Raw genomic sequence first — 11713 nt, 5'->3', positions numbered from 1 at the left:
GAACTAGCTTGGGAGAGCAGGAATCATTATTTCATGTTAACTTATTTCAAAATTACAAATTCATTTCAAGGAAATATGTATAAAAACAAGCCTACCCCCCTACCCCCACCCTCATTTGATATAATACATATCATTCATTTCAAATTCAAGAACATACTAAGAGAAAGTGATCAAACATCATCCAAGGCATCATAGACAAGTATAGTTCATATCTAAAACATTCATGATGCCACCCATGATCATCTTTTCATAAAATCAACCCTACAAGTAAAAATCAATGCCTTCATAAGGGTTTCAACACACAAAGACTTGTGAATGTATAATCAATTCAATTTTTAGATCTAGGCTCTCCTACATTACAATACGGTTTCATCTTTAATCCAAGTTATTTAAATTTTATGGTTAAAACCAATGTCTAGCCTAGATAAACCCCCATAAAGCCAAAAAAATCTCCTTATTTTGTGTACAAATGATAGGCTATAGAAGCATGATTTTGGAGAGAAATATAAGGAAATAAAGACCTACAATTCTGTCTTTTGTAAATCCAAAAATGTACGGTCTAACTCGACCTGAGTTATTTAGTCTCAAACACTTTTGATGAAACTTTTGAACATTGTCCTTTTACTATATTTTTAAATTATATCTTCATCTAGTATTTCCAGGTCAAGGTTACCTTGAGAAACTAGTCCACCTATTTTGGGCTTAATTTCAGAAGCACGTTCCTCTTCTGCCTTTCTAAATAGACTTCAGTTATTTGCAATATCTATTTTCTATATTTGTGTATTTATTGAAAGCCTTAACTTTTTTCATCTTTATCCCTTGAACCAATAACTACTTTATATAATAATAGAATTATTTTCAACTATCCACTACAGACTATTGAATCCAATTTATGTCCAATCTCTTGAGCCAAGTGGATCACTGCACTTCCATTGTAAAGAGGAAATGAATGTAGTTTCCTAGTTTTCATGCATAAGTCAATGAATATTATTTCCCCACATTACACACCATTTTTTGGTGATCAAAGTTAGGGCACCCAAATCTATAAAAACATGTTTATTTCTTAAGTGATAGGGGTGTTAAACTAAAGGCACAAGACCCTCAATTTGTAATCAAGTACATGTAATGACAAACTGATTCACCAAGGTGGGTAATTCCTTCTTTGACTTTAGGATATACAAGGAAAGGTATATTTTTAGATATTATATTGAAGATAACTTTAATAAGTGGAAATAAATCATTGCCCAATTCATAAGTTTATGTGTACATCATCAAGTGTAAGCATGCTAGGTTGATGAGATGAGGGTCTTGTACCTTCATAAAGAAAATAAACAACCATTAAAAGAGATTTTAAAAATTAAAGAAGAATGATAGTATATGAAAGTAAGATTTTATGGTTTAAATGTGCTAGTGAAATAAGAGGTTGAACATAAAGAAAATAAGTGTCTTTATCTAGTAGGGGCAACATAGTCTTAAGGTTTATGATCTAGAAGGGAACAAAAATGAAACCCATTGTATGATACCTTATTTACAATATCAATAAGGACTCTACCTCTAGATTACATGAATAAGATAAGACAAGATAAGATGATTTTATTTATGTCCAACAAAAGACCACAACATGGGTCTATGAGACTGGAAGCTTACAACCAAGAAGATAGTGAACAAACAAAGCACCAAGCGGTGTCCACAAAAGAACAAGCACAATAAATGAAGAAGAGAGTAGGAGACATCACATAAAGGATTAGGTATTTGTTCCCAAAGGGAAAATATCCAACAATGATTGATATGGCTGGCGGCTACTAGGGGCCTTGTGATGTCGCTAAGTGCTACGAGAGGAGTGTCGCTGGTGAAGAGGTCCACTGTGGAGTCTCATTGATTTGGAATGGCCAGTGTTAGGGAAACTACATGATCGCTTTACACCCCGAGCTAAAGATAAGGGCAAGAAGAAGGTTGTGATAAGCTATGCATGGATATGACTGGTGGGGAATGATAGCTATAAAGTGTGATCATGAAGTTGTAAGGACTCACAGAGATAGAGCGCAATATGTTGATCTGTGCCTAAAGAAATCCAAGAGGGATCTGCATTCTTTAAATAGACAATAAAATCTCCCTCTAATCTCATAGTATATTGGGCATTTGAAAAGGAAAAGGGTCTCAGATTTTTCCTTCACTAAGGTACAATGTCTACAAACCTGATCCTCTGTATCAATATGGAGATCAACCTGGATCCAGAGTTGGTGCCAACCCACCCTAAAGGAACCAAGGGAGATATGCAGGGCATGTGTGCAATGTCTATGTAAGTAGTCAAGGTGTCCAATAATCCCATCCCAAATATCTAAGAAGTGCTCAGTGTAGAATGCCATCCTCAGATATAGACCCTCAAGAGTATCAAGCTAGTTTCGGATAATATACTGAATATAGATGTCAAGTTTGACATACCTATTAAACTCCTGTCGAGAGGTGAGGAAATTAGCAAGAGCATCCAATGAGAACTGGTAGGGAGGGAGATGGTCGATGTTGATCCCAACTGATCTTAATAGGATAGTAGCCTGAGCATACCGACAATGGGCTCTAGTGGCTGGATTGGAGTCTGCAATAACAACTGAAGAGAAGTAAGGGTATTTGTGTTGGCCTTCAACTGAGTCTACAAAGTTTCGATGATGGTGGAGAAACCAGATCAAGTAAAAAAAATGGTTGCAAGCTTGAATGGGTGGGCTCCAAACTCAGCCAAAATAAGCTAGGTTGTATACATGTAAACAAGTAGCTAGATGGAATTATATGTCATCCAATTGAATATAGCTTAATTCTGCAACAAACCTACAAGTCTTAAATTCTTTTGTAAGATGCCTTCCAAAATTTTGCAAGTAGTTTTACATCCTTTCAATTGACAAATGAGTCAATATAGACTACAAATCACCAAATGTGACCAAGATATATAATCATTAAGATATTTACTAATACAAATAATATTTATGGAGATATTCACAAGAATTTGAAAATATGCACATTTAAAATATCTTTTTCAATTTAGATTAAGATATCACATAATCTAGATAAAAAACTGGGAAGTAGTGTTAATATTAGAAAATGTGTTAGATCTATCGCTAGATATAAACTTTAACATTTTGTAACCTATTTTGTTTTTATTTTAGCTTTACAACCTTTTTGCACCCTTATTTTTGTTGGAAACCTTTATATTTGATTTCACACTACCATGTGATCTTGGGAGAATAAGTCATCCATACATCTTGCATCATCATGACATGGAAATTCATTTCAAACCGTAGTTTTAACATCATCAACCCTACACCTTACTACAAAAATCAAGTCTTAGAGAGGTCCATAGGCACTGGAAGATGCATGAATATCATCCCTCACCTAATTGTATCCATTCCAAGACCATTAATCAAATTTTAGATAAACCAAGGAGGTAAATGGAATTTTCTTTAGTCACTCATAGAAATTTAATAAAGAACTAGCTATTATGAATTTGGCATGAAAGATAAGGTAAAGCCTATAAAATCAATGGAATGAAACATGTGAATTATGATGTAAGGACCATTGGGAATTGAAAGTTGATACGATATGGTGAGTTATTCATCATCTACCATTATATCTATAAAAATCTTATTGGAGTAGTTGTAGGGTCAAATTTAGTCATTAATGACATCTTGGGAGGATCTAGGAAGTGGTTCACATTAACAAGGGCGAATGCAAAACTTTGGTACAATCAAGAGGCTCGAAAAGGGGATGCAAGAATTTGTTATAAGAGACATTAAGACTAGTTATAATAATGGAATACTTTGTCCATCTAAATCTCATAAGGGAGGCAAAATGAGAAAAGGATATGAAACAAAGAAGTGCAAGAAAAAGATGCGAAACTAGACATGGGAACATAATCCGAGTGAAAAAATTGTTGTTAGAAAGATAGCTTGAAATCCACATAAGAAGATACAAAATTAAGAAGTTTTACAAGAATTTGATGTGAAATTGGACATTAAGATAGGTCATTAGAATATAAGTCCAAAGGTCATGATTAAAAGTTCAAATGAAAGAGTTAGAGGTAAAGTTAAAAAATTTAGTAGGATGAGTGATATTAAGTGTGAGATTAGAGTTGAGAAAAAAATATAGTATGAAAGTCTAAAGGTCCAAGACACCTCTACAAATGATGGATATTGAGCAAGTTGAGGGTATGGAGAAATAAAGTAGAATCAATGATCAAATGTAGAGGAGGACAAACAAAGAAGTTCTTACCCACCTTATTGCCTGAAAGTGAGAAAAAAAGGGGATTTATGAGTATGAGAGATTGAGACAAACAGACTAATTTCTATGTGTTTATCAAAGTCCCACAAATAGAGAGAAGTAGGAAAGAATGAAAGGAAGGAAGGGCACAATAAATTGTGGAGCTTGTACATGAGATTGACAATTAAAACATGACATTAGACAAGAAGAAAGTGTTTCATAGTACACCGAATCTTACAATTCTATAAACAAAATAGCATAGAATGACCAAAATACTCTCAAAACTTTCTTGAAGATTCATAACTTCCAACACATAGTAAGACTATAGAAGATGGAGATAATCACAACTCTTAGTACATAGTAACAATATAAAAGATGAAGATAAGCTTTAACGTAAATTGATCAAGAGATACTCATTTGAGAATTTCTTATATGTGTTTTATATTAAAAAAGAATGAAGGTCTCTTATTGTTCCTATTTATTTGTACAAATAATATAGCAATAAAAAATATAAGATTAATAAACTAATCTAAAACAATATTGAGTAACATTTAAGACAATAATTTTCAATAAAATTGATATTATGAAGAGTCTTTTGTGAGGAGGAGAGAGGAAAGAAAGTTAACTTGCTTTTCTACCATGTTGATATTTACGACACTACCCAACAAGGATCGTTGACTAATTTTAAAAATTCTAAAAATACAATGAAGTTTTACCAAATTTTCAAGATTTGTGGTAGAAAATAACAAGAAATCTGCAAGGAAAAATCAAGCTTATAAAAAAAAAATCAGTTTTAATATTTTATGATGCATATCCTTCAAAATTAATTAATTTTGTTTTTAAAACTTAACAGACTCCATATTCAAAAAATTATTATAATGTAGTTATATTGTAAAAGATTTGAACTTTCATCATTCAGATGTCTACAGCATAAACTTTGATATTAAACCAGATAATCTTTAAATAAAATAAATAAAAAATAAACAACTTCAGATTGGCATACATTTATTTATATATTAATTCAATTTAATTAAATATGATCTGTACCAGTACGAAATTTCCACAGTCCGATCCATTGATAAGGATAATGGATGAAAACTGGCCTTTGACTTGCAGCAATTTGGGCACAATCAAATTGTGCTCCAGTAGTCTAAATAAATAAACCACTGTCTCTTTCATCTCATCGTTGTTCAAGGAGGAGTCAGAAGGACCTTCAGACCACTTGAAAAGTCCATTAAATTCCCACCTTTCGTCAAAAGACCTGCCCCCTCGGAGAGATCTACAGCCACATTTCCTCTTTCTCTTCCCTACAATAAAAAGGGTTTTCCTGATCATAGCCATACAAACATTTAAACCCTGCAATTCAATTCTCTTTCTCAAAGATTCATATCAAATGGGACCTCCAACGTTTCTCTCGTTTCTTCTTGTCTTCTTTATTTTCATAACTTCAGCCATGGCAGGAGTTCAGTTCTCCACACTGTCGAGAACTCTGGTAGTTACATCAATCATCAGGAACCATAATTCAACGGCTTCAAATGGTATATGTAGAAAATTAAACCGCCCCATCTTCCATGTTTCGTGAATTCAATGCAAAAATAACGAGTTTTTTTCTTAGTTGTCAGGGTGGAGCCAACAAAGAACTTAATCTTCTCTCTTATAGACTATAAAAGAATCTACCTATTTTCATTTTTATTTCCATTTCTCTTATGTTTTTTTTAACCACTTGGGCGTATGTTTTGGCAGTTGCTAAGGCAGGGGAAGACGAGCTGGTGGTCACATGGGGCCTGAATGAATCGTTGGCGGGTGGGGGAGTAGATTCAACGTACACGAGTGTGAAGGTGAAGTTGTGTTTTGCCCCAGTGAGTCAAGTGGAGAGAGCGTGGAGAAAAACATACGATGATCTTAAGAAGGACAAGACCTGCCAATTGGAAATCACCAAGCAATCCTACTCTTCTTCTGCTAACAACACGGTCACATGGGCTGTAGGGAAAGACGTGCCGGGGGCTACTTACTTTGTGAGGGCTTATGCACTGGATGCTTCTGGAGCTCAGCTGGCTTATGGCCAGACCACCAATCAGAATAAGACAAGTAATCTGTTTGTCGTGGAGCCCATCTCGGGGCGACATGTGTCCTTGGACATTGCTGCTGCTGTCTTCTCTGCCTTCTCTGTTGTCTCTTTGTTTGGTTTCTTTGCTGTGGAAAAATATAGAGCCAAGAAATGATGGACAAGTGCTCATCCTGTAATTGCTTAGTTCTCATACCACAAAGTAAATTGTTTGCTTATGGAGATAGTTTTAAGTCGAGCTTTGTTCTTATGATTATGATGATGGTTGTCAAAGATTCATATGAGTAGTTGTTCAGGTTGACTTATTAGTTAAATTTAGAATGAGTATCATTTTTAAGTTTGGAATCTGATAATCCAAAGATGCAGAATGTGTAGTCTAATAGTTTTCATTTGCTTATTCACATGTAAATAATATACGAATATAATAGTTAATATTAGTTATCATTTATAAGTACAAATAATATAAGTATCATTTGATGCATCTTAATAATCAACTATCCAATCGATTTGCGTAATTCTAATATGTTTCTTTAGTATGACATACCTTCATTTCACCTATTCTTAATGACTAATATCCAACCACTATTTTTCATGCTCAATGTATGATAGTGTTCATTGCATCTTTACTTAATGGCTAAAAACCAACCACTCGTTTCCACTCCAAAATCCAATCTAAGTGATTAAAGTTAAACTAACTATCCTCTTTTTTAATTTGGGGAGTATAATGAGTGTTAGTTTTATTGACAACAAAAGTCACATAGCGAAATTGTTCATTTCTTGAAAAAAGAGAGCTAAACGGTGAATTATTGTGTTGATTTGCATATTTGAATTTTGAAACATTGGCATGTTTCCATGTTGTCTTGTGGATTGTCAAAGAGTGTTATTACAATAAGTCTGGAATGAGCGAGTTCAATGAGCTCTATCTAGAAGGTGTTCTCTATAATGCAAGAACCCATTCTTACTCACCATTGTGTTTTTGCTTCTTGATAGTGTATAAGAAGGGGTATACTTTTTGTATACTTTATCTAAACCCAACTCAATTCATTTTTTCTTAAGCACTAGACTAAGAGACAAACTTGACATGAAAAGTTATGTGATAGAGAAGGATTTTGGGAAACCTTAATTGTTTTGTTTGAGTTGAGTGCTTATTGGATGCTTAATGACGCTATTAAAGGTTTTTTTGGGTGGGAAAGGTGCTTTGTACACCTACATAAAAATAATAATGTAAATAGAATATAATAATAAATATTTAAGATGGTGCATCTTAGATATGAGGATAGCATAAAGTTAGGCACTAATGGAGAAACTTAAATATGAGATATTGAGATAAATATTGGATGTGGTTGTCACGTGGATGTTATTATGAGAAATTTTTATCTACAAATATATAATTGAGGTCATGGTTTAGTGAGCTCATGATTTTAAAGCATATAGTTTATGTTGGATGTCACATAGAGATTTGTTCAAGCTTATTTTAAAAATAATGTGCATGAGTAGTTGTTGAGGTTGGCTTGTTGGTCGAAGTTTACACATGTGGTTATAGGAAGCATGGATCAAAATGGGTGGCCAAATGACTCTCTTTTTCTTATTCTCATGCAAGTAACATTAGAATAAAATCATGAGTATCATTTATCATTCATCAAGCATAATACTAAGTATCATTAACTAACCTCAATAAATAATTATACAATGGGTTTGTGATATTCTTGTACTGTCTTAAAATGGAAGCACTTGCTTTGTAAGACCTTTTGGCCCTTCCTTTAATGATCTCCTAGGTCCATGAATGAACATGTGCTCAAATTGCTCCATATTCATGAGTTTTTGTCCATTTTTTGTTATTATTTTTCCATCCCTAATATCTTGGTGCATATCCTTAAGGTTCAAAATTCTGGGGACTAGGGTAAAGGTCATCCCTTATCCTTTGGTAAGGGACAACCTTGTCCCTAACCCCTGATAAGGGATGGGGTCGTTCTTATCTAAGGCATTTTTCTCTTATCTGATGATTATGATGATGGTTGTTAAAGGTTCATATGAGTAGTTGTTAAGAAGAGAGTTTTATCAGCTTTTCTCTTAATCTTATAATAATGGTTGTCAAAGGTTCATATGAGTTGTTGTTCAAGTTGACTTATTAGTTAAAGGTTAGAATGAGTATCATTTTTAACTTTGGAATTTGATAATAGAAAGATCAAAATGTGTGGTCTAACACTATCCATTTGCTTATTCACGTGTACATAATATAAGAATATGATATTTAATATTATCCCTCATTTTATCAAGTACAAATGTAAGTACCATTTGGTACATCTCAATAATTAAGTATACAATGGGTTTGTGTAATTCTAATATGTTTCTTTAGAATGGCACACCTCCATTGCACCTATTCCTAATGACTAATATCCAACCACTCTTTTTCATGCTCAATGGATGATAGTGCTCATTTCATCTTTATGTAATGGCTAAAAACCAACCACTTGTTTCCATTCCAAAATCCAATCAAAGTGATTAAAAGTTGAATTAAGTCTCCTCTTTTTTTAATTTGGGGAGTATAATGAGTGTTAGTTTCATTGTCAACAAAAGTCACATAGCGAAATTGTTCATTTCTTGAAAAAAGAGAGCCAAATGGTGAATTATTGTGTTGATTTGCATATTTGAATTTTGAAACATTGAGATGTTTCCATGTTGTCTTGTGGATTGTCAAAGAGTGTTATTACAATAAATTTGGAATGAGTGAGTTCAATGAGCTCTATCTAGAAGGTGTTCTCTCTAATGCAAGACACTACTCTTACTCACCATTGTGTTTTTGGTTCTTGATAGTGTCTAAGAAAGAGTATACTTTTCGTATACTTTATCTAAACCCAACTCAATTTATTTTTTTCGTAAACACTAGCTTGTGTGAGACAAATTTGATATCAAAAGTTATGTGATAGAAAGAAGGATTTTGCAAAACCTTAATTTTTATTTTTGAGTTGAGTGCTTGTTGGATTCTTAATGATGATATTAAAGGGTTTTTTTGTGTGGGAGAGGTGCTTTGTACACCTGAAAAATGATAATGTAAACGTAATATAATAATAAATATTTAATATGGTGCATCTTAGATATGTGGATTCCATAAAGTTAAGCAATAATGGAGAAACTTAAATATGAGATATTGAGATAAATATTGATTGTGGTTGTCACGTTGATGTTATTATGAGAAAAATTTATCTACAAATATATAATCGAGGTTGTGGTTTAGTTAGCTCATGATTTTAAAGCATATAGTTTATGATGGATGTCACATAGAGATTTGTTCAAGCTTGTTTTCTAAAGCAAGAAAATGAGTAGTTGTTGAGGTTGGCTTGTTGCTTGAAGTTTATACATGTGGTTAAAAGAAGCATTGATCAAAATGTGTGGCCAAATGGCTCTATTTTTCTTTATCTCATGCAAGTAACATTAGAAAGAAATCATGAATATCATTTATCATCCATCAAGCATAATACTGAGTGTCATTAACTAACCTCAATAAAGAATTATACAATGGGTTTGTGATATTCTTGTACTATCTTAAAATGGAAGCACTTGATTTGTAAGACCTTTTGGCCCTCCCTTTGATGATCTCCTAGGTCCATGAATGCACCTGTGCTCAAATTGCTCCATATTCATGAGTTTTCGCCCATTTTTTTGTTATTATTTTTCCATCTCTAAGATCTTGGTGCATATCCCGAGGTTCAAAGTTTTGGGGACAAGGGTCAAGGTCATCCCTTATCCTTCAGTAAGGGATTATCCTTCAGTAAGGGACAACCTTGTCCCGAATCCCTAATAAGGAATGGGGTCATTCTTACCTAAGGCATTTTGACTCTGATTACGAACCTATTTCAAGGGTTTCAATTTGTTTATAGCCTTGTTGAGTCGACCCTTCTCAATTTTTGTTTTGATATCAGTAAAAACGAAGGCCTTCTCTCCTCATTTGGTGACCAAGAAGGTATGCAAGTTATCTATGGGCATCCATTATCATCCACAAGCATTCATTTGAGGGCAAGAATCATCCCATACACCATCCATTCAAGTAAGATTTCAAGGAGCATTCAAGAGTTCAATCCTTGAAGCATTCAAGAGTATCTATTCATTCATTCATGGAACTATGATTTTGTATTAGTGATTCTATTTGCATTTGTGAAGACATCCTACTTTATCCTCTATATAGAAGAATTGATACATCTTTGTGGATAGTGGATCTGAATCCACCCATAAAGGTTTGATATGCAAGGTGAATACTTACATTTGTCTTTCCTTTCACATGCTTTATTATTTTAAGGTCGATTCCTCAACTAGGGATTAACTGTGACAATCCCCTCACCCCAATAAATACCATTTTTCTTTGGTTGTAGGTGCAAATCTATAATTTTTTAGATTAGTGAACTCATATCTTATAACTAGAGTTTTAGGTTGTAGGTTTAGCTCTAGGTTTTAGAATTTTATGCAAATCAGATAAGGCATGACCTCCTCCCTTACCTAGGTCATCCCCGCCCTCCATCTCATTCTTGTCTAAGGACTCAAAGATCCACATAGGCTAGACACATTAATTTGGAGGTCCCACATCCAAATCAGTTTCATATACCGATAGTTTTATACGTTAGTTTTTTAGGTCTAGTTTGATCCTCCTCACTATCTTCCAAGGTGAGTTGTGTGCTTCATTTTTATTTCAGAACACTTAGCTTTATGCTTCAGATTTGATCCTTTCATGCCTTTTACTATTTTTGTATCATAGTCATTATACTCACACTTAATAATACTCAAATCAAACCAATCTACAACATTACAACTAAGGAAAATAACATTGTTACAAAGTTGTCCTTTTAGTATAAATCTTGATAAGGGACTTAGATTGGGCATTGTCACCCCTTTTATCTATCTAGGGTTGTGTCGATGTAGTTTGAGCCATTTTGAATGGTTATGATTAAAGGTTCTTCTTTCACTTTTTCTAATTTGGCATTAAAATTAAAATTTACCCTCCTTTATATACACCAAAAAAATTATTTTACATTTTGGTAAACCCATCTTCTTACAACTCCATTTCTATTTTGGCACTCGATTGTCTTTGTTAGCTAGATCTAGACTTTCTTTCTATTGTATGCATCTTGTTTCATTTGATAGTTAGATATTGCATTCATTTCAACTATAAAATCATAAATGATCAATTCATTTACTAATTAGCTTTATCTTCATCCTTGGCATTATCTTGTATTTTCATCATAAAAGGAAAAAAAATCACAATAGTAAAATTTTATTGGGTGTCTTTAGTACTTAGAGCATTGTGATATTTTGTGTTGTTAGTTTTCCTTTTTGTGCACAAGATTTATCACTTTGAATCCTTCCCATAGCATTATGATTAGAAGTCATAAACTCATGGATTCCTTTGATCTA

The 11713-nt window shown here is 33.4% G+C and overlaps 1 protein-coding gene across 1 annotated transcript; it reads left to right on the top strand.

The window, feature by feature from the left end:
* Positions 1-5357: 5357 nt before the first annotated feature.
* On the top strand, positions 5358-6566 carry LOC149563717 (high-affinity nitrate transporter 3.2-like). The gene is made up of 2 exons (XM_089826854.1): positions 5358-5783; positions 5989-6566. Exons 1-2 carry the CDS (start codon positions 5639-5641, stop codon positions 6465-6467), a joined length of 624 nt encoding a protein of 207 aa, XP_089682980.1. The 5' UTR covers positions 5358-5638; the 3' UTR covers positions 6468-6566.
* Positions 6567-11713: the final 5147 nt, after the last annotated feature.

The sequence above is a fragment of the Cupressus sempervirens genome, chromosome 4, assembly GCF_028749045.1.
Source record: "Cupressus sempervirens isolate cs-2001-9-10 chromosome 4, ASM2874904v1, whole genome shotgun sequence".
Taxonomy (NCBI): Eukaryota; Viridiplantae; Streptophyta; class Pinopsida; order Cupressales; family Cupressaceae; genus Cupressus; species Cupressus sempervirens.
Note: the sequence above shows the minus strand (reverse complement) of the source record. Positions and strands in the feature narration are given on the sequence as shown.